Genomic DNA, 22,949 nt, shown 5'->3' on the forward strand with positions numbered 1-22,949 from the left:
CATAGACTTAGAACTGCTCTAAGAAATAGGTCATCCCCCGGGTCCCAGACTGGCCACTGGGTGGCACATATATGCAGTAGATCTGAATAGCACCGCAAAGACTTGAAGAGGGAACTGATGTTGAAAATGAACCACAGCGGTTTGGTCAGAATTTATGACCTAAACCAAAACAAGTCAATTGCCTCCTAACACGAAAATATCAACACTTCCCATAAGGTTTAAACAATATCCATGGTCTCATATGTCCAAGATACAATCCAAAATTATTTTGCATATGAAGAATCAGGAAATCTCAACATACATGTGAAAAAATAAATCAACAAACACCAATGCTCAAAGGCCACAGATGCTGGAATTTATCAGAAAAAGACATTAAAGCAATTATTCTAAAAATGTCATTGGTAAGTATGAATACTCTTGAAATTAATGAAAAGTTACAGTGATAAAATAGAAAATATAAAGAACTGAATAAAAATATTAGAACTGAAAAATATAATAACCCAACATTTTTAGACTACTGCATGGGCTCTGAATTAATTTTCTATTGCTGCTGTAACAAATTACTACAAATATTATAGCTTAACACAACACAAATGTAGTATTTTACTGTTCAAGGGTCAGTAGTATGAAATAAAACAGAATTAAGATCAAGATGTCAGTGGCATTGCATTTTTCTGGAGACTCCAAGGAAGAATCCACCTCCTTGCCTTTTCCAGCTTCTGCATTCCTTCGCTCATGGTCCCTTCCTCCATCTTCAAAGCCCATCACTCCAATCTCTGTTGTAGATCTCCTCTTTTTTTTTTTTTTTTTTTTTTTTTTTTTTTTGTCTCATTCCTGCCTCCCTTTTATAAGGACCTTGTGATTATATTGGGCCCACTGAAATAATCCAGGATAATCTCCCATCTCAAACCCTTAACTGAACACCTATTGTTCACAACAGGGAGGAAAAAGATTGAAAAACTGAACAAAGTCATGGTGGGGAGTGTCTATGGGGAAAAAACCAAAAAGCTTATAATTTGTGTATTTGAGCCCAAGAAAGACAAGAGAAGGAATATGGGGCAGGAAAAAATATTTGAAAAGATAATGGCTGAAATTTGCGGGAAAACAAACCTGTAGAAAAATCTTAGTGAATCCAAAACAAGATGAGTCTAAAGAACGCCCAGCTTAGACACCTCATAACTACTAAAGACTATAAAGATTTTTTTTTAAATATATTGAAAGCAGCCAAGGAGAAATAATATATTATTTACAGGAAGGAAATGAATCAAATGACTGTGGGTTTTGCATCAGAAACCATGAAAGCTAGACACATGTGCCGGAGTGAATCTCAGATCTTTTTCAGACCTGGGCTTCACAGATCCACAGCCCCCTGTTTGCTCCCTGGGCTTGGAGGTCTCTCTGGATGGTCAAATTACCATCCCTGCCTTCCCACCCGGGTCTGGATGTATCAAGACTGGTCTCAACCTAGCCAGTTTGGCTCAGTGGGTAGAGCACCAGACTGTGGGCTGAAGGGGCCTAGGTTCAATTCCACTCAAGGGCACATTGGTGTTTCTCTCTGTGTGTTTCTCCCCCTCCCTTTTAATCTCTCTAAAATTCAATGGAAAAATATCATTGGGTGAGGATTAACAATAATAATAGTAAAATAAGACTGATCTTACCTGAGAATGTAACAGAAGATAAAGAAGAGCCAGAAACCTAGAAGTGAAGCTAATGGGTGTGGCCACGGAATTCTCTCAGGAGAAGTGGGAATGCTTGGACCCTGCTGGCCAACCTACCATATCCCTCCCAGCCCCAATCCATGCACCATGGGGTTTCTTGGCCTGCCCTGTGCTCTCTCACAATCTGGGACCCCTTGGGGGATGTTGGAGAGCCGGTTTCAGCCAGATCCCACAGGCCAGGCCCAGAGACCCCGCATGAATTCGTGCACCAGGCCTCTAGTATTATAATAAAGTTAGATCTATATTCCTTTAAAGAAAAGAAACCGTGAATGCCAGAAAGAACTGAAACAACTTTTGCAAGGTACTACAAAGGCTATCTAATTTAACTCCTTCGTTTTATTAACATGAAACTGAAGTCTAGAAAGATGAAGTGGTTGTCTTGAAACATATGAGGCCCTTAAATCCCGTACTATCTTAAATAATGACCACTTTTCCACCATCACAGCTTCCTTGGCTTTTCTGAGCATGTGCCAACACACATTCCTTTAGCTGCAAATAACAGAAACAAGGTCTCAGTCTCTCAAGCAAAAAGGGAGATGATGAAAAGAAGTTGGGCTCTTGGAATAAAATAAAGTTAAAACAAGGGACTCCGTTCAGGTTTGTTTCTGTTTCCGTCTGCTCTTTAGCTTCACTTTTCCTTTGAGCTCAGACCATTTCTCCATCCTCATGACAGAAAACCAGTAGCTGCTGACTTTTACATGTGTGGGTCTAACTTCAGGCTCTCACTAGGTCCCAGTTACAAAATCGCTACAGTCAGGGGGTAGCCTGTATAAACTGTAATTACCCATAATCACAGTTTACCACGGTAAACTGTGATTATGGGTAAAGGACAGTTTCTAGGAAGTGAGTCAGAAAATAAGTGGGGGGATGTGGGGAAGGAAGGAAAGAAAGTGGAACATAAGCAAAAAGAGCAGGTTTCCAGTACACATACCTACTATTTTTGCCCTTGACGCATACTTTTGTAAGGCTTCTAACAAGGTGTTCAGAAATATTTCCTAGGTTTACTAATTTTATAAAATTACTATATTGATATATTTTGTCATTAGTTAAATGATGTTTTATCAGCTTGCTCACTAGAATATTAAATTTTGTTGTAGTCACTTTTGCATGGTGTTAGCTAGGAATGCTTATTCCCTGTTCTTTTCTCCCTTCCCCAGAGGGGAGGAAACTGCTGCTCCCCAGAGTGAGAGTCTTTTTTCCCTCTCCCTTTTCCCCAAGCAAAATGGGACTTATCTGACGGGGAGGACCAAGAGAATGAGCCCTGGGTGCTCCCTCTTTGGAAGGGGCCAATCCTCCGGGCTCATTGTTAGCTTCCCCTTCCCCAAAAGGGAGGCCTGGAGGTGGTCCGCTGTGTCAGTAAATTCTGGGGAAGTAATTTCAGTTCAGGGTCGATGACTAGAAGGTGCATCTGACTGAGATTTAAACCACCTTCTCCTACCCAGCTTTCCAGTAATGACGCTGGTTTTGACCTCCAGCTGGCTGACTCCGGCTTTTCCATTAGTTACGCTTTCTCAAACCTGAACCTGTATAGTTTTTTGCTCATAGAAGAAGAAAGAAAAAAATCATTCTTCTTTCATGGAGTAATATTACCATGTTGTAGTCTTTTGTGATTTGTATAAGATAGCTCACATTCTTCCTACTCAAAGCAGTCATCTTGTCCTATATATTTTCAGGATTTCATTTCATACTTAGCTAAGCCACCTTACACCTCCAAAATTATAAAGTTATTTTAACAGATGGGTCTACATAGATACGGGATGTTGCTTAACAGATACTCAAGCTTATTAAGATTTTGATAGCCTGAATTATACATTAAAATCAGGTAGGTCCCTGGTTTAGAGGATTTGAAATTATTTTACCTAGAAGAAAAAAATTCTGTTCTGTTCTAAAGTCCCGGTTTTCCCCACATCTTGTAGGACTCAAAGATAGCATCAGAAATTCCATGAGTTTCTTCTGCTTCTCTAAGCTGTGCTTTGGGGCAAATACTTGAATATAAATGCTGAGTCAGGGCTTTCTGTAGTATTCCGGACAGCAAGTATGGGGTCTCATTCTAGGACCCGGAGTTAGATGCTGAAGTCATATGATATCAGAAATCCTTACTACTCTATCTGAATCATTTTATACCACTTCTGTAAGTTTTGTGTGGTTGTTTGTTTGTTTTTTGTTTTTTTGAGAGTAGATTTATTAAAACGGGGACAATAAAACAAGGAAGAACTTAAGCTAGAAGAAGCAACAGAGGTGCTGAGGTGGGGCTGCTTTGGCTCACTGAAAGGTCAGGAAAAGGAGACCCTGGAGGCAGGTGTACGGGTTTAGCTGCCGCTGCCCATCGCTCGTCTGGTTGCAAGTCTGGTGGGAACCCTGAGTTGAGGAGCTGCACGGAGCGAAGAAAGGCACATGCATGCTCTTGAGAGGCAGAGCACTTTAAATTTTTGATGTCCTAAATGTCATTTTTTTTATGAAGAGATATATAGCACCCGACTTTACGTTAAAGTGCCTCTCGTCACATATTTCACAGATCACGCATTTCATGGCATCAAACAATTTTTTTCTTTTTCTCTTTTTTGCATCAAACGATTTTAAACAAGTGCTTTCTATATTAGAACTTTCTGTCTCCCCCGTGATTAGCTCATTAGCTGTTACTGTAATTGGGTAAACGGCTGTGTACTTTCTGTTCCCCTATACATTGTCAAAATGCCATATTTCCCAACTGTCATGACCGCTGTGCCCAAATCATATTTTGACAAATGCACCAAGGTACATTCAGTCGTGGGGTCGGTCAGTAGTGTGTGTTAAGTGACACTTGTGTGAGGGTTCTCTCTCCTAGCTTCCTAACTCTATTTATTTATTTATTTATTTATTTATTTATTGTTGAGATTATTACAGATGTCCCTCTTTTTCCCCCCTACAGCTCCCCTCCATCCAGTTCCCACCCCAACCCAGGCCCTCGCCACCCTGTGTCCATAAGTAATGCATATAGTAATGCATATAATATCTTTAATCTCTTCCCACACACTCCCACACTCCCTTCCTTCTGAGAATCGTCCGTCTGTTCCATTTCCCTGACTCTTTTTTAAATTTTATTTATTAATTTTCACAAATTTATTTATTAATTTTCACAAATACAATATGATCTTTTACCTATTGCTCTTATATACTTGTAATTAAAGTTGCTAAACTTTAATTAGTACTACTAGTTTTTTGGGTGGACATCCTTGGGATGTTCTAAATATAAGATCATGTTATCTGTGATTAAAGATAATTTTACTTTTATTTTCCAATATGGATGCCTTTTAGTTCTTTTTCTTGCCTGATGGATCCAGCTACACCCCTCAATATAATATCTCTGTGGCCTTTGGTTCCTTGTAGAACTCAGCTGTGTTCCAAATGGTCCATTTGCTGAAGAAAGGACTTCTAGGTAAGTAAGGTATTCATGAGGTGACTTTCCATAAAGCTTTTTTGAAGTACTGCCTTCCTTGAGAATCAAATTCTATCTTCTATTATTTTTTTTATTCCATTTTGTAGCCAGAATTTTCTATTAATTCCCTCCATCTAGATTCCTTAGATTCAAAGCCTTTTAGTCCTGCCATTTACTAGCTGTGTGATATTTGACCAGTTTCCCCTCTTGACTACTTTTCCTTTTCTGTAAAGTTGGAGTTGAAGTAGATGATATCTCAGCTAAGGTCCCTTCTCACTCTAACAATCTTATCATTTAATATTCTAATAACTTAATGCGATAAATAAGAAGTTAGGATTCATATGGGATAAAGGTCTAAGCAACTTTTACTAGTTAGTAGCCTGTTAATAGTTTACATAGCAAAGGAAGCTTTAAGATAACTTGTTCAGATACAGATAAGAGAAGCCTGGATTGCAGATGTTTGTTATCAAAGACCCAGCTGACGTGGCCTGGGGATCAAAGCAAAGAATAGAAAGGGGACTTTCTTTGACCAGGGTGCAACTCAGAGCTCAGAGAAGCTGTCAGCAGAGGGGAAAAAAATTATTGGTTTCCAAATATCATTCTGTATGCAGAAAGACAAAGGTCAGTAACCTTACGGTTGACCGTAGACTTGGGAGTAGGTAAATAGCAGCAATAAATACCTCTGTGTCTGAACCCCACCCTAGGTCTAAGCTGTGATTCGTCCCTGTGGGTACTTGCTGACAACTGGTGACACCTGGACATAACTGAAGGACTCTGAACTTGGTCAGTGTATGAGAAAGAAGTTGAGACTGTAAAATATGATATTTTTATTAAGATTTTCGCCATTATGGAACACAAAATTGAAAAACACAGAAAAGTAGAAAAAGATATAAATCCTACCATTTTGTTACAACTACTGTTAATATCTTGATGGGCTTCATTCATTTAATACAAATATTACATAAGGCCTCTTACAGCTACTTCCCCCAATGTTCTCTGTTTGGAAATTTCATCTTTACTTAACCTATCCCTTTGAAATGGAGATAACTCATTTGCTTCCACAAACAACTCTGCCTTGAACATCCTTATACACATTTTTGTGCTTATGTGCAAGTACATTTTTGTCAACACTGAATATAATCAATATCTTGTCTTTTGATAATTGGTAGCTGACAATATTTTCTTATTATTTGCTTTTTTATATCTTTTTTTATAATATACTAGAGGCTCGTTGCCCGATATTTGTGCAAGAATAGGCCTTCCTTCCCCTAGCTTCACTCCCAGCCACGCAGGATCGGCAAAGTCGTGGCTTCTATCTGGAGTACCACTCCTGTAGCTCCCTTAGCCATGCCCCCTCCACCTCATAGCAGGTGTCCTGCCCCTCCCAGCCACTCTACATCTGCATACGCAAATTAAATCACCATCTTTGTCATGTTAATTTGCATACTCTTAATTGGCTGTGGGTGTAGCAGAGGTATGGTCAATTTACATGTTTGTCTGTTATTAGGTAAGATTTTTGTTGATTTCAGGGAGAAAGAGAGAGAAACATCAATGATGATAGAGAATCATTGACTGGCTGCCTCCTACATGCCCCTATTGGGGATCAAGCCCCCAACCTGGACATATGCCCTTGACTGGAATCAAGTCTGGGACATTTTAGTCCACAGGCCAACGCTCTATCCACTGAACCAAACTGGTTAGGGCTACATTTTTGTATCTTAAGTTGGTTGTTTTATATGTTTATCAAACTATATTTTTTTTCCGGTAAATTGACTGTTCCCATTTTTTACTTATTTTCTGTCTTTCTGTTGTATAAAATAAAAATTACACACCAGGAAGACAGAAGTTTAGCCCTTTGAAATGAAACAAGAGAAAAACAAATGAGACTACATCAAACTAAAAAGTTTTTGCACAGCAAAGGAAACCATGAACAAAACAAAAAGACAACCTACTGAATGGGAGATATACTCACCAGTGATACATCTGATAAGAGGTTAATATCTAAAATATATAAAGAATTTATACAACTTAACACCAAAACAAACAATCCAATTAAGAAGTGGGCAGAGGAACTGAATAGACATATCTCTGAAGAGGACATATAAATGGCCAACAGACATATTAAAACATTCTCAACATCTCTAATCATAAGAGAACTATAAATTAAAGCCACAATGAAATAGTGCCTCAGCTGTCAAAATGCCTACCTTCAATAAATTAACAAACAAGTGTTGGTGAGGATGTGGAGAAAAGGGAGCCCTCATGCACTGTTAGTGGAATTACAAATTGGTAGAGCTACTGAGGTAAACACTATAGAGGTTCCTCAAAAACTTAAAAAATAGAACTACCTTATAACTCAGCAATTTCACTTCTGGGTATTTATCAGAAGAATTCCAAAACACTAATTCATATGATTCAGATATATATACATCCCTTTGTTCATCGCAGCATTATTTACAATAGCCAAGATATGGAAGCAACCTAAGTGTCCATCAGTGAACGATTGGATGAAGAAGTGGTACATATATACAAAGGAATATTACTGAGCTATGAAAAAGCATGAAATCTTACTTTTGTAACAACATGAATGACCTAGAGCAGTGTTTCCCAAACTTCTCTCATGATGAGAATCACCTGGTGGAGTTGTTAAAATACAGATTCCTGAATCCCAACTACGAAGTGCTCTAAGACAGAGCACTAAGTTAAGTATACAGTTTTACCTATATGTTTCCAAAAATTCTAGTTTAGCACTTCTTAGTTGGGATTCAGGAATCTGTATTGTAACAACTCCACCAGGTGATTCTCATCGTGAGAGACGTTTGGGAAACACTGACCTAGAGGATGGTTGTGGTAAGGGAAGTCAGTCAGACAGAGAAATACAAATACCATATGATTTACCTTATATGTGGAATCTAAAAAACAAAGTAAACAAACAAAACAAACAGACTCATAGATACAGAGAACAGGTTGCCAGGTGGGATGAGGAGTAGCAGGGCTGGGTAAAAACGGTGAAGGGATTAAGAAGTACAAATTGGCTTTTAAAAGCTAGACACATGGGTGTAAAGTACTGTATAAGGAATATAGTCTACTATGTGTGGTGCCAGGTGTGTACTAAACTTATCAGGGAGATCACTTTGTAAGTTATATAAACGCCTAACCACTCCTCTGTACACCTGAAACTAATATACTATTGAGTGACAACTGTAATTGAAAAATAAAAAAATAAGCCGAGACCAGTTTGGCTCAATGGATAGAGCATCGGCTTGGGGACTGAAGGGTCCCGAGTTCAATTCCAGTCAAGGGCATGTACCTTGGTTGCGGGCATATCTGCAGTAGGGGGTGTGCAAGAGGCAGCTGATCGATGACTCTCTCTCATCGATGTTTCTAACTCTCTATCCTTCTCCCTTCCTCTCTGTACAAAATCAATAAAAATATATTTTAAAAAAAATAAGATTAGCTGAAACCGGTTTGGCTCAGTGGTAGAGCATCGGTCTGGGGACTGAAAGGTCCCAGGTTCGATTCCGGTCAGGTGCTTGTACATTGGTTGCAGGCACATCCCCGGTGGGGGGTGTGCAAGAAGCAGCTGGTCAATGTTTCTCTCTCATTGACGTTTCTAGCTCTCTCTCTCCCCCCCTTCCTCTGTGTAAAAAAATCAATAAAATATATTTTTAAAAAATTAAGATTAGCCCTTATGTAATCATTATGCTAGAACTCTGATGTCTTTTGCCTTTCTACCTTACCATCCTTTTCATCTCACATTGAAATCTTGTTAGGCAGTCTAATGTATTTCCATTCTGGCTTCTGGGTTTTGTGTCTTGTTCAGAAAAGGCTTCTTCACCTCAAAATCATTTTGTGAAATCACTTGATACTTTTTCCTCGTGTTTTCCCAGATTTTTGTTACATTTCAGTTTCTAGTCTATCTGGAAATTATTTGAGGATAACTACCAGCTCTAACCTGTGTCTCTTCTAACCTTGACTCTGTGCTCAGTGATCCAGCTTCCTGGGAGTTCCAGAACAGCCCAGATCTCCCAGATCCCTGGAGACATGACCAAACTTGCCTTATAGATACATTGCTGGTTGTGATCTAGGACCCCTAAGTCCTCTCCTGCTCACCGAGTCCTTGGCCCAGACCCCAGGGGGAATCTGGACAGACTCCTCTCATGGGGGGATGGGCAGCGCCAGGTGGCCACACAGTGACCTGGGCACCCATTTGTCTCAGTCCCTGGTCATAGCGCCTCCTCTGCACAGTCAGCCCTGGCTCCCTTCCACTCTCCCCTCCCTTCCCATCTGCGCACCGAGGGGCCAGCTCTTCTCAGAGGAAATTTGCATCGTGCAGCGGAGGGAGGGCTCCTGAGGACTGCTTCCCTGAGCCATGGTCTGCTCGGCTGCCCCCGTGCTACTCCTGGCCATGACTCTCCCCCTGGTGGGGCCACCTGTTGCCCGAGCATCCCAACCTGTGAGTAAGACTGGGCTGAGGACCCTGGGAAGGTCTGCAGAGGCAACAGCGGGGACCCCTGGTGGGAGGGGCAGTGAGGTGGGGGCTGAAATGACAGGTGGAGGGGAAAGGGCTGGAGACCTGGCTGGTTATCAGGCCTCCGGGACTTCAGTCTTGTGCTCTGGGGTGTGGGGATAGCTTTGTTTCTTTGATTGAGTCCCTGTGGACTCCGCTGATGCCTGCCCACTTTGGATAAAGGCTGTTCCAGTCAAGCTTACAATCTGGAAAACGTTCCAGATTTGGGACCCTAGAGGGACAGGAGAGAACCGGGGAAAGATGGCCGAGTCCAGATTCGTGCTTTTTCATCTTTGTTTGCTCCCAGATCTGTCTCTGTCTCTGTCTCTATCCACATCTGTTTTTAGGTAGATATCCACATACATATAGAATTGTGAGCAAAGCGGGAGTTGGTGAGGAATAATTTACAGGAGCCAGAGACTGAGGGAAGATGCTGCCTCTGCTCACCCCCTATGGAGGGAATGGGAGCCCAAGCCCCTGGGCCCAGCCAGCTCTGCCCAGCCGTCCCCCTGGAGCCCCAGACCCAGCCATTTCCATTAGCCTCGAGGCCCAGGGGCAGGTGAACTCAGGGAAAAATTAAGCAAAGCATGTTGACTCTCTGGGGTGTGCCTGGTTCCGGGGTTCCGGCCCTGGCAGGTCCGTGGGGCTACATCCCTCGCACCTCCTGCCAGCAGCCTGCTTTCTCCTCCCGATGTTCCACTTAATTCCAGGAAAAAGAAGAGGACTTTCAAAGGGACTGTGTCCTGCCAGACTGGCCAGGCTGGCCCCTGAGCCACTCGGAGAAGCACGTGTCCCTCCGAGAGGGGTCAGCCTCTCCTAGGAAGTCTCTCCTCTCTGCTCTGTCCTAGGGACCCAGCCAGGCGGGAGGGGAATCTGGGCAGCAGCTGGACCAAGAGAGTGGAGCAGGTGGTGAGTGGATAGAGAAAGGGGGGAGGGAGAGAGAGGGGGAGGGAGCAGGAAGTGAGGTGAGAGAGGCCTGGAAGAGGCCGTGAAGGGTGGCAAGTGGGGTCAAAGAGAGGAGTGGGTCTGAGCTGGTCAGGTGGGTCTCTATGCCGCCTCTGTGGCTGTGAGGCCTGGAGAAAATCATTCATCTTTAAGCGGGGGGTGTTGGGAGGGTGACCTAATAAAACAGATGTTTCATAGCTAGATGAGGCGGTAATACCCCCGAGTCCCGACTGTGCTCGACGGGCTGTGGGAGTGTGATCTGCTCCGGGTTCTTGGCAGAGACCAGCTCCGTGTGGGGTGCAGAGGGGAGCGGGCCCATGGCCCTGCTGCCTGCCCTCTCCAGCTGCCCCCCTTCTCCTGCAGAATCCGTCCTGCTCTCCGTCTATGTCCAGCTGGTCTTCTCAGACGGGGGCTGGCCAGCGGCGCTCTCCAGGCCCCTGCCTCTGCCCCCGGCCTCCGCTCCCTCTTCCCCGAGAACTCTCACTGGCCTCAGCCTCACGACAGGTAGGGGCAGGTCACGGCTGGCCTCCCGCCTCTCACCGCCTCCCCTGCAGGGCGGGGCTCAGAGTGAAGGGAGCGTGGGTGCCCCGCCCGCCCGCAGCCAGCTGGCCTTCAGTGCTCCCTATTTCCTGGAGGGTCCGCACGGCCCAGCTTCTCCCTCCCCTCCCCCCAGACAGACCTTGCCCCTCCTGTTCCATCTTCTAAATGGAGGCCCCAAGGCACAGACAGTGGTGGGCCTGGACTTCTCCACCCCACCCCTGAGGCTTTGAAACCTGGCTGAGGAGGCAGTCCCAGGTGGGTGGGTGTGGCTGAGGGGCCTGTCATTTGGGGATTATTCCAGGCACCCAGCCCCAGAGCCTCTCAGGCATCAGGCAGGTGTGCATCCTGTCGAGCTGGCTTCCCCGGACAGCCTGCCCCCTTCCCCTCCCCCTTCCCTCTTTGCAGAGTGTAAAGTCAAGCCGGATGGGTTTACCCATTGTGCCTGCCTGTCTGGATACCAGTGGAATGCCAGCATCTGCTCCCGCCACCAGCTTTGCCAGCCCGCCTACAGCCACCGGCCCTGTGGCTGTCTGATCTTCAGCCCTCCTGCAGCCGGGTACTGCCAGCTGCTGCCACCTGGTGAGGAGAGTTGAGAACGTGAAAAGCAATGGGCCCACGTGAAAGAAACTCTCTCTGTGTTTTTTCCTCTCTGGCTCTGCATTTCTGCCAGCTGGCCCAGGCCCAGCGGCCCCTCCGGGTGGGAGAAGGTTCCAGCCATCACAGCAGATCAGAGGCCCGAGCTTGGGTCCTGAGGAGTGAGGCTGATGAGCAGCAGGGCTCTGGAGACAACCCAGTGAGGGAGAGGGGAAGTCATGGGCCAACAAGGCTCCCTGTTCGGTTCCCAGCGACAGATGGGGTCTTCCAGGCAGCAGAGCAAAGCAAAATAAAGAATGCTAGGTGGGAGGGAGAGAAGAGGGATGGGCTTCAGAAGACGGAGAAGCCAGTAGGGGGTCAGGGGACAGGAAGAGCTTACCCAAAGGTGTATGTATGCATCACCCATGGACATAGACAATCGTAAGGGGAAGGCCTGGGTGAGGCAGGGGTTGGGTGGAGGCGGACAAAAAGGGGGAAAATAGGAGACACCTGTAATACTGTCAACACAATGGATTAATGAGATGATGGAGAAGTGTTACAGCTTACTGCACGTAAGCCCCCAAGCTCCCGCCACAGACCCCTGTCTCCTGCCTCCCTGCAGCCCCCGGCAGCCTGAGCCTGAACACCTGGCTGCAGATGCCTGGCCACACGCTGAACCTGACCCTCTTCACGAGCCAGGAGACCACCAACCTGAGCTGGTTCCTGCGGCGGCACTCAGGGAGCCCCAGCCCCATCCCCCTGCAGCCCGGGGCTCAGGTGTCCCTGACGGCCAGCCAGGGCCAGGCTGTCCTCAGCATCCGCAACGTCTCCCATGAGTGGGAAGGTAGCCAGCCTGTTCTCCCCGCCTCCTCTCTCTTCCCCTCCGCCTCCTCCTCCCTCTCTCCTCCTCCCTTCTCCTCTTTTTCTCCTCCTCGTCTCCCTCTCCATCTTTCCATTTATTCATTCTGGGGCATAACGGGGAAGAGGCCTGTTGACATGGACATTTATAAAGGAAGAAAACAGAGTCTCGGTTTTCACTGAGAAGAGAGGAGTGCTTTTCTTCCAGCTGTTGAAATGGCAGGGAAGGGGCCAAAACCGGTTCAGCTCAATGGATAGAGCGTCCGCTTGGGGACTGAAGGGACCCTGGTTCAATTCCAGTCAAGGGCATGTACCTTGGTTGCTGGCATATCCCCAGTAGGGGGTGTGCAAGAGGCAGCTGATGGATGACTCTCTCTCATCGATGTTTCTAGCTCTCTATCTCTCTCTCTTCCTCTCTGTACAAAATCAATAAAATATATTTAAAAAAAAAAAAAAGAGAGAGAGAGAAAGAAATGGCAGGGAAGGGGAGGAAGGGCAGCTACTGGAGGGAAGGAGGGAGGTGCACTTTAGAATTCTTGGCAACCGGCTCATCAGAAAGAGTCAGGGGCCTCTTCTCCAGACTTCTTCCCTCCTAGGAGTCCCTTTGCGGGCAGGGGTCTGTCTTGCTGTCGTTAGCAGAAGCTAGCCCAAGATGGTCACCTAGGTTGTGGCTTGGGAAGCAGCAGAGCTTCTGTGGTGCGGGCGGGGGCCGGAGGAGCCCGGAGCCACAGCAGGGGTGTGTGTGTCTGCAGGGGAGTACGTGTGCTGCTTCGAGGCCCAGGGATTCCGGTGGGAGCTGTACCAGGTGGCGAGGGTGCCCCTGCAGGCGGCAGATGTGGCTCGGCTTCCGGACCAGCTCTCCATCTCCTGTGCCACCTCCCCGGGCTTTCAGCTGAGCTGCTGCATCCCCTACACGCCCCTGGGCTACATGGCTTCCTGGAGCCCCGCTGAGGGCAGCGAGGGTACTAGCGACAGGCCCTGGCTGGGGGGGGGGGGGGGGGGGGGACAGGGGAGAGGGCGGCTGGTCTGGGCCAGGCAGCTGCTTTTCCACCTCAGCAGCAGAGGCTGCAGTTCCACCTGGGAGTTCTGGGCCCAAGTCCAACACTGTGTTTGCCGATAGAGCAGTGGTTTTCAACCTTTTCCATCCCACGGCACATAAACTAGTCCCTAAAATTCTATACACACCAACAAATATACGGTCTGTTTTCCCGATCTGATTTTTAAAAAATAGGTATTATTTTTATTCATTCACACCCGGTGGCTGTTGTGTTGGTGGTTGTCATTTTTTTTTATTTGACAATCTAATAGAAAGAGGTCAGTGCCCCTGATTAAATAGTCAGGTTCTGCATGTTTTCAAATCCCTGCGGCACACCAGTTGAGAATCTCTGCTCTAGAGCAATGCCAGTTCTATCAACACAACAACCACCACCACTGCGAAATGCCCGTATCCACACGCTCGCAGTCCACTCTGTGCGGTCCACTGGATGACAGTTCATCTGACAGACGAGGAAACTGTGGCTTCCAGTCCCCGGGCGCGTTAGAGATGCCCAGAGTGTCCTTCACCAGAGTCCGAGCTCTGTCTTGGGCAATTGGGTGCCCTGGTCCTACTCTGCTCTTCCCCTGCTGAATCCACTTCTGAATCCGCTAGACAGGCTGAAACGACAAACCAAGGCCTGCTAGGTTCGCGTCTGTCCCTGGCCTGTGACTGCTCCCCTCTCTTGTCTCGCCCTCAGCCTCCTCCTTCAGCACACCAGGGGACCAGTGCCTTGTGCTGGCCGCTCAGCACTGCCCTGCAGCTGACATCACATACACTTGTGACCTGCAGAGCCCAGGGCTGACTCCTCTCAGGGTCCCCGTCTTTGTCACCGTCATCCAGGGTATGTGGGGCTTAAGGTCACCGTCATCCAGGGTATGAGGGGCTTAAGGTCCCCTGCTTGCCCTGGGAGCGGCCCCGTGGCATTTCGGGGCGGGTTCCAGAGCCTGCATGGGCTTCTGCCCAAGGAGAGCCTTGGGCGAGACTGCGGTTGCTGAGCTCTCCCTGATAACATTCTTCAGATGGAGACACCACCTGCCCCAGGGACTCTGCTGTTGTGGCCTGGAATGTCACCAAGGCTGGCCATGTGGCTCAGGCCCCTTGTCCCGTGAACAGGACGGGCATGGTGAAGAGGACCTGTGGGCCTGACGGGGTCTGGGGGCCCATCCACAGCAGCTGCACAGACACACGGCTCCTGGCCTTGCTCCGGAGAGCCCAGGTAAAGCCTCCGTCCCCGCTGCCCATGTGCCACAGCCTCCACAGACCCCCCTTCCTCACTCAGGACCCAGCTCCAGAACCCTTCCTCCTGAGCCCAGCCCAGAGGTGGTTCAGCTGCTCTGAACTGGATCCCTAGCACAGCCAGGAAGTAGGTGTGGGGGGTGAGCGTGGCCAGGACTCTCATGGCGGGAGTGAGCCATTCTCAAACCTTAATCTATCAAGGGTCCATCCCACTAACGTTAGTATCAGCTCCTTCCACATGGCTCACTCCGCCCTCTGCTTCCTGGTCCCCTGGGAAGGGCTGTGGCTACCAGGGAGGAAGGACCGGATGGGGGAGGAAGTGGCCGCTTTCTCCTGAGGACTGCCACCCCTCCCCTGCTGTCCTATCTGGATCAGCTGCTGTGGGCAGGCCAGGGCTGGCCTGCTGAAGAGGTGCCACAGAGCCTGGCGCAGCTGCTGGAGCAGACAGAAGTGGTGAGCTCACCCTCTGACTTACTGGCACTGCTGGGCACCATGACATTCCTGGCCAAGGTGGTGGCAGACACGGAAACACCGCTCCACCGCAGTGCCCTGGAGGTAAGCTCTCTGAGCCGCAGCAGGAGCCAGCTGGGCGGAGGAGGTAGAAGATCTTCATCGCTGGCACTCTCTCCCTCCGATATCATCATGGGCTGTCACACGACAGACCTTTCTAGAGTTGCAAGTGCCTGCTTCTGGGGTCCATCTCTCCTCTTTGGATGCCAGTCTCTAAGGCCATGGGAGGTGGAGAAGGTCTGATGCTGGGAGCACCTGGGAGGTGGGGAGAGGGTAGGAAGGGGTGTGTAGACATGAGTTCAGAGGCATACATTCCATTCACCTGCAGACATGTGAATGTGATTGTGAATCCCTCATACACACATACGTGCACACATAAGTACCTCCATGAAGAAACCAACGCAGTTGGCTTTGCTGGACTCCCCTAAGCCAGCTCTCAACATAGGCATCAATTGGTGACCCGTAAGGCACAGACAAAAGAATAACTACAAGTTATCACACTACACAATCTTCGTGTCTGGGAATATGTGTCACATGTTGGTATACAGACATGCACATGGCTCTGATTCAGAATATTGTGCCTCTACCACATTCCTAGCTTACAGACCGGTAGGGGTCAAGAAATTGAAGAGGGGCCCCTTTAGAGCCTTGGTGACCACAAGGGATGGAGGGGGAAGAAGGGTTGTCAGATGAAGGGATAGAATGTGCTTCAGGAGACCACAATGTTGAAGATACCCCAGTGGTTAGCTCAACAGCCCCCCATTCTTCCTGTACAGAAACTCTCCCCTCATAGGCCTATCTTCTCCCCTTTCTCTCCAACCTTGGGTCTTGCAGTGAACAAGGAAATGTAGGTTTGGGGGTCTGTAGTTCCCGGTGCCCTGACTCAGTGCTGTGGGTGCTAGCAGCTAGGCCTCATCTCTCTGTTGGGTGCCGCAGGCTCTCCTGAAAACCACGGACAAGGTCCTAGACATGGACGCCAGCTCCCTGTGGACCCCGACCCAGGTCCAGAAGCCCTCGGCGGCCTCAGATCTCCTGCTGGCGGTGGAGACGCTGGCACACAGCCTGCGCCCACAGGATCACCCCTTCTTCTTCAGCTTGCCCAATGTGCAGTTGCAGACCCAGCTCCTCACGCCCTCACTTCCTGCTGACTACAGAGTCTCCTTCTCCACTCAGCCCCAGCTACAGGCAAAGATTCCCAGACGCTCCCTGGCCCCACTGGTGACTAGCAATAGTAACTTCACGATTACTAGCCTGGTGCTGCGAAAACTGGACCACCTCCTGCCCCCAAACTATGGACAAGAGCTGGGGGACTCCATCTACGCCACTCCTGGTCTGGTCCTCTCCATCTCCATCATGGCAGGTGGCCAGGCCTTCAACCGGGGAGAAGTCATCATGAACTTTGGGGACAGAGATGACCCCTTTCACTGTGTCTTCTGGGACCACCATCTTTTCCAGGGCAGCGGGGGCTGGTCAGGTGAAGGGTGCCAGGTGAAGGCAGCCAATGCCAGCGCCTTGGTGACCCCAAGACACAATTACTGCATCTGTCAGCATCTCACTGCCTTCTCCATCCTCATGTCCCGACACACTGTTCCGAGAAACCGCACCCTGGAGCTGCTGAGTCAGGTGGGCTTGGTGGCCTCCATTCTGGCACTGCTTGTGTGCCTGGGCGTGTACAGGCTGGTGTGGAGAGTCGTGGTACGGAACAAAGTTGCCTACTTGCGCCACGCAGCCCTGCTCAACGTGGTGCTCTGCCTGCTGGCCGCGGACACCTGCTTCCTGGGAGGCCCCCTGCTGCCTCCAGGGCCCCGCAGCCCGCTCTGCCTGGCTGCTGCCTTCCTCTGTCATTTCCTCTACCTGGCCACCTTCTTTTGGATGCTGGCTCAGGCCCTGATGTTGGCCCACCAGCTGCTTTTCGTCTTCCATCAGCTGTCCAAGCGCCGAGTCCTCTCCCTGATGGTGGCTCTCGGCTACCTTTGCCCGATGGGGTTTGCAGGTGCCGCCCTGGGCCACTATCTCCCCCGAGGGCAGTACCTGGGGGAGGGGGTGTGCTGGTTGGATGGGAAGGGAGGGGCGCTCTACACCTTCGTGGGGCCGGTGCTGGCCATCGTGAGCCTGAACGCGCTGGTCCTCGCCATGGCCATGCTGAAGCTGCTGAGACCCTCGCTGTCAGAGGGACCCCCGGCGGAGAAGCGCCAAGCCCTGCTGGGGGTGATCAAAGCCCTGCTCGTCCTCACACCCATCTTCGGCCTCACCTGGGGGCTGGGCCTGGCCACTCTGCTCGAGCAAGTCTCCATCGTCCCTCACTACATCTTCGTCATTCTCAACACCTCCCAGGTGGGTGGCCGTGCTTGCTGCCATCTGAGATGCTTTAGGCCACCGCCACTCCCTTCTCCAGGTGGCATCATGACGGGGCAGAAGAAGCAAAGCTGGGAGTTTTAGGAGGCGGAGGCTTGGGTGCCAGCTCCTCCCGGCTGGATAACTTGGGACAAACCTCTCGGGGCTTCGGTTTTCTTATCTGTAAAATGATATCTGGTTTTGCCAGAGAAGTCGGGGGATTGTCAGCACCCCATCCTCTCTGCCCCTTGCGCAGTAAGAAAAGCACTGGAAGGTTCTCACACCAATGATGCTGATGACAAAACCTGAGGCGGGGCCTCCGCACCGAAATAGACAGGAGGAGGGAGGGGCACGGAGAGGAGAGGAACGGGTTGATTTTCCCTCCTCAACTCACTCACCCGCACATCCTCTTTTCAGGGCGTCTTCATTCTGCTGTTTGGTTGCCTGATGGACAAGAAAGTGAGTCTGCCCACCGAATCCCCGCCTGACTCAGTGCGAAGGCAGGGACTTTGGCTGCCATAACCAGGCATTTCTCTCTCCTGCAGGTACGAGAGGCTTTACTCAAACGCTTCGGCTGTGCCCACCCCGCCAACTCCACCATCTCCCTGGTGAGTTGCTGCCTTCAAATCTTTAGTTCTCTCCCCGCAACACCCACCCCCCCTCCACACACACACACACAAACCACCACCACCACCACCGCAGCTGCCGCGCCGGAGCGCAGGCCAGAGCAGGTGTTCTGCAGCCTTCCTAGAGGAGATGGGCACAACCAGGAGCTGCGAGAAGATCCGGTTGTTTTCTAGAATGAGCATTGTTCCGGGTTGAAGTTCTCCACAAGGCAGATAGCAGCCCCATCAGAAAAAAGTCAGGTTCTGGGGTCCCTGATCACAACCTGGACGCCTGGTGACCCTCTTGTCCCTGGTTTCTCCGGCTGAAAATCTGCCTCCCGTCACTATGAGAGGGGAAAGCTAGGATCGGTACGCGTGGGCACCACTGTAGCTGAGAGCAAAGTTCCTAGGATTACCCTGGTCCCAGCAGGAGGGTGGGTGAGGATGTGAAAATGGACACAACTTTGTTAAAGGAGCGACAACGATCATAATTGTTGCCCTGCAGTTGAGCCTTTTCACCCCTTCATAGGCCACAAATGAAAGCCACCTCCCGGAACCCAGCAAAAGGAGAAGCGAAAATGCCAGGTGAGGATGAGGTGTTCTTGGGAATGGAGTGAGCAGCTTCCTGGCAAAGCTCTTGACAGAAAGCCTTCCCCCACAACCCCTACACCCGCTCCAGCCCAGAGGGTGGAGAACAGACGTGGCCAGGGTAGACATTTCTAGATGAGCTGGGAAGGTGAAGGCCGTAGAGCAGAAGTTGTAGCATCTCCTATTGCTCTCCCAGAAAGCTGCAGGGAGTTTGACCACCAACAACCCTTGCCCCAGTTCACCCTGAAGATTTCTTTTCACGCAACCAAATGTTTAATTATCCTGAAAAATCCTTGTTTTCAAGGAATTACCGTTGGTGAGCTTGGGGTCTACAAGGGAGGGCAATCTGCAAAGGTGGAGCAAGGTCTCCTCCCACCAGCCCCTGGCAACAGGGTGCGATCTCTTGGGGAAGGCAAGAGCTTTGAGAGACCACACACAGAACCCGTGTTCCGCCAAGGGAGCGCAGGGTGTGTGCTTGAATCCAGCAGGACGGCCTTGGCCCAATGCCCTACACCCTTACCCACTCCCAGAAGTCAGCCCTCCCAAAAGACAGCTGTGCTTCCATTAGTCACACTCATTTCTCTTGCCCTCATCTGTCCCCACCCCTACACTGCCCAAGCAAGAATAGCAGGAAAAACTAGTGGAAGCTATCAAATGAACAAAGCTGCCTTTGCTGTAAAAATAATTAAGATATCTAAGTTCAAAATAATTGCAAGTAAAACTCTCTCAACCCATTTTTCACTAGTCAACTGTGTATGTTACAGATTTCGTTGATAAAAATGGTTTTGAACTAGTCAGTGATGTCTGATTATTTCTTCTCTACAGTTATGAAGAAAAGATGACTTAACTGACAGGAACTCTCATCTTCCAAACATTAGAGGTGAAGGGCAGAATTTGGTTTGCTTATTTTCAAAGTTTAGGAAAAGTGAAGGTTAATGAGACCTCCTTCTTTAGCTTTTAAAAATATCAATATAAAATTAAGTTTCATAGACATACGCATGTATACAAAAAGTCACTATTATGAGCATATTTGTAAGAAAGCACCAGAAATTTTAAAGTAGAGAGAAAGGTATCCCTGACTGCCACAGATCACGAAGACAAGATGAAACACGTTTAAAAGTGGCAGGATCAAGCTAAGACTAGACATAGAGAAGATTTCAGAAAAGCCTCTGGCAGACACCAAGCTGAATTAAATTATGGAATTCACAAGCGGTAATGACAGGATTCGGAAAAATTGTTAAACTAGGTAAATGAAAAAAATGTTGATAATTGAATATGTAAATTACAAATTTCATGAGTATTTTTATAAAATGGAATAGAGACATTTTCTGTTGAAATAAAAATGAATACCACATGCTGTTGAACATATTTTTAATAAACATCATGTGTGAATTTTGCTTGCGTGTGTGAATGTTTTAATTGTGTATAACTGGCCTAAGTAGGTTTGATTATTCTTCCAATAGAAGGTACCAAATGTACAAGGACAGTTGCAGTGTTTCTATGCTCTGTCTTGTTTCAGCCCCCAGGGAGGCAGGCGGCCACTGAAACAGAAAAGACCTTGCCTTGCTGGTTTCCCGAGTAACATGTCTCAATATCACTCTCACTTCATTAGTGTTTGCAGTCTTGATTTTTAAAAAAGTAATTCAAATATTACACTTTAAAAGCAGCAGAGACTCCTTTTCTGAGTATGCTTTGTAGAAATGTTTTTGTTTTCCTTCTCAAATGATTGCACATACTCAATATATGCTTTGCTGTAAAATGTAAAAACACTTTAGAATCCAAAAATGAAATGACATGTAGTCTTTGTTCACTTGGCTCTCGCATAAAAAAAATAAAAAAATAATAAAAAAAAAATTCTGGATATTAATCCCTTACTGAATATATGATTTACAAATATTTTCTCCTACTCCAAAGGTTGCCTTTTCACTCCATCCTTTGATGCAACTTTTAATTTTTAATTTATTTTCTTCCTCTTTCCTGTGTTTTGGTGTCATATCCAACAATTCTGTTATCAAGTAGCTTTTTCCATTTTCTTTTAACAGTTTTATAAGTTTAACTCTTACATTTAGGTCTTTGATCCATTTTGAACTAATTTTTGGATATAGTGAAAGGTAAGAATCCAACTTCATTCTTTTGCAGAATTTTCCCAACATGACTACCTGACAACTGTTTGTTTTAACAGTCTTGTCAAAAAATAATTTGACCATACATGTGAGGCTTTAAAAAAACAGCTATTAACTAACTCAATTTATTCAGATTTTATCAGCTTTTCCATTAATGTCCTTTTTCTAGTTCAGAATACAGCCCAAGACACTTTACATCTAGTTGTCATGTCTCCTTAGCCCCCTCTGATGTATGACCCGTTCTCAGCCTTCTTACTTTTCATGACCTTGGGTTGTTCTGAGTAAAGTCAAGATATTTTCTCATGACTCAACTGGGTTAGAGGTATTTGGAGAGAATACCCGAGGTGAGCGGCCCCTCGATTGCACCAGGAGGTATGTGACAGCCACATGACGGCGCTGATGTTAACCCGGGCACTTTGTTAAGCGGTGGGGTAACTTGTTTTCCTTTTCACACTCTAGTCACTGGAATTGAGTGACTGAGTCCAGCCCTCATTCAAGTGGGGAGGAGCATGCTCCCTACGTGAGCATGGTGTCTACATATATTATTTGGAATTCTTTATGAATTAACCCTAGAAATGTACTTAGTTTTGCTTGTTTTTGAAACTTTCCCGTCCATGAACATAATTTACAATATTTTGCAATTAAAGATCAATGCTGCTATTTCCTGCTACTAGTCATGTGCAAAGTTCTGTAGGAAATATACCTAAGAGTAGAAATGGTGGGTTACAGGCCGTGTGTTATATTCAAACATACAAGTCAGTGCCACACTGTTTTCCCGAGTGCTGTATCGATTTGCATTCTCACCAGCAGTGTATAAAAGTTCCTGTTGTTCCACATCCTCACCAAAACTTTGTATTCTTGGTCTTACTCATTTTTGCGGTTTGATAGGCATAAAGTGGTATCTTATTATGATCTTAATTTGGTTTTTTTAAATTACCAATGAGCATCTTTTCATGTTTAGTCTCCATTTGTACATTTTCTAAAAAATGCCTTTTAATATCTTTTGCCATTTTTTACCGAGTTACCTTTCTTCTTATTGATTAGAAGAATTCTTTCTAGTGCTTGCTTCAGCAGCACATATACTAAAATTGAAGCAATAGAGATTAGCACAGCCCCTGAGCATGGATGGCATACATTCATGAAGCGTTCCATAAAATAAATAAATTCTCTATATATCCTGTATCCTTTGTAAATTATATCTCTATCATATATGACATGTGCATATGATAGAGATGTATCTTTCATAAGATACATCCTTCATAAGATACATCATTATCTTTGCCCCACTTCTGGCTTTTCTATTCTATCATATAAAATACGAAAGTTTTCATTTTGACATTTATAGCTCTTTTATGATAGCTCTTAAATGTCTTAAGAAATCCTCCAGGGGTGGGATGGGAGGACTGAGGGGGTCAATGGGGAAAATACCACTAATACTTTTAACAATGAAGATAAATTTAAAAAATAAAAGAGGTCAAAATTGTTTTAAACAGAAAAAAAAATCCCAATCTAAGGTTATAATGTTATTTTCTTCTAAATTTTAATACGTTTTTTTTATAGTTATTTGTAGTTGATTTTTGCACTATGTATGTAAATATAAAGGTTTTCAGTAATAAAATTTCACATTATGTTGAAATTACCAATGAAATCATGGAGGGGATGATGCTGGAACTCTCAAATGCTCTTTTAAGAGGTTAGCGCTTACTCCCTTGCCCAATCCGTCCCTCCACTAGAGGATGATTCTGATTGCCAGCGACTTTCAGACCATAGCAACATTCACACAAAGTTTGCAATTTAGACTTTGGTTCCTTCACTAGTATACATGTTATTTAGTGTAATTTGATTGTCAAAAAACTGAAAGGATTTTTAGGATGTTGATAAAAAAAATTTAAATTTCTTTACACTTCATTTAAACCCTGGCAAACAGAAGCATTTCCTAGTAGTGAAATAAATTTACT

At 46.7% G+C, this 22,949-nt stretch overlaps 1 protein-coding gene across 3 annotated transcripts; it reads left to right on the plus strand.

Moving 5' to 3' along the window:
- Window positions 1-8,920: 8,920 nt before the first annotated feature.
- ADGRF3 (adhesion G protein-coupled receptor F3) lies at window positions 8,921-20,862 on the plus strand. 3 transcript variants are annotated; one of them, XM_084901409.1, is made up of 14 exons: window positions 8,921-9,589; window positions 10,492-10,552; window positions 10,952-11,092; window positions 11,534-11,707; window positions 12,324-12,545; window positions 13,312-13,521; window positions 14,293-14,436; window positions 14,615-14,811; window positions 15,207-15,386; window positions 16,278-17,675; window positions 18,093-18,134; window positions 18,221-18,283; window positions 18,810-18,865; window positions 19,694-20,862. In XM_084901409.1, exons 1-14 carry the CDS (start codon window positions 9,506-9,508, stop codon window positions 19,713-19,715), a joined length of 2,994 nt encoding a protein of 997 aa, XP_084757535.1. In that variant the 5' UTR covers window positions 8,921-9,505; the 3' UTR covers window positions 19,716-20,862. The 3 variants fall into 3 exon arrangements, with proteins under 3 accessions (XP_084757535.1, XP_084757536.1, XP_084757537.1); XM_084901410.1 differs by having other exon boundaries at window positions 10,492-10,549; XM_084901411.1 differs by lacking the exon at window positions 10,952-11,092.
- Window positions 20,863-22,949: the final 2,087 nt, after the last annotated feature.

This window comes from Pipistrellus hanaki (assembly GCF_964339955.1).
Source record: "Pipistrellus hanaki genome assembly, chromosome: 12".
NCBI lineage: Eukaryota > Metazoa > Chordata > Mammalia > Chiroptera > Vespertilionidae > Pipistrellus > Pipistrellus hanaki.

What these genes read in the sequence shown, in the direction of transcription:
- ADGRF3 (XM_084901409.1), top strand. Translation starts at nt 9,506, where the DNA reads ATGGTCTGCTCGGCTGCCCCCGTGCTACTCCTGGCCATGACTCTCCCC. An exon ending in CCCCGCTGAGGGCAGCGAGG is followed by an intron (nt 13,522 to 14,292) that starts GTACTAGCGACA and finishes TCTCGCCCTCAG; the next exon opens with CCTCCTCCTTCAGCACACCA. An exon ending in TCATTCTCAACACCTCCCAG is followed by an intron (nt 17,676 to 18,092) that starts GTGGGTGGCCGT and finishes TCCTCTTTTCAG; the next exon opens with GGCGTCTTCATTCTGCTGTT.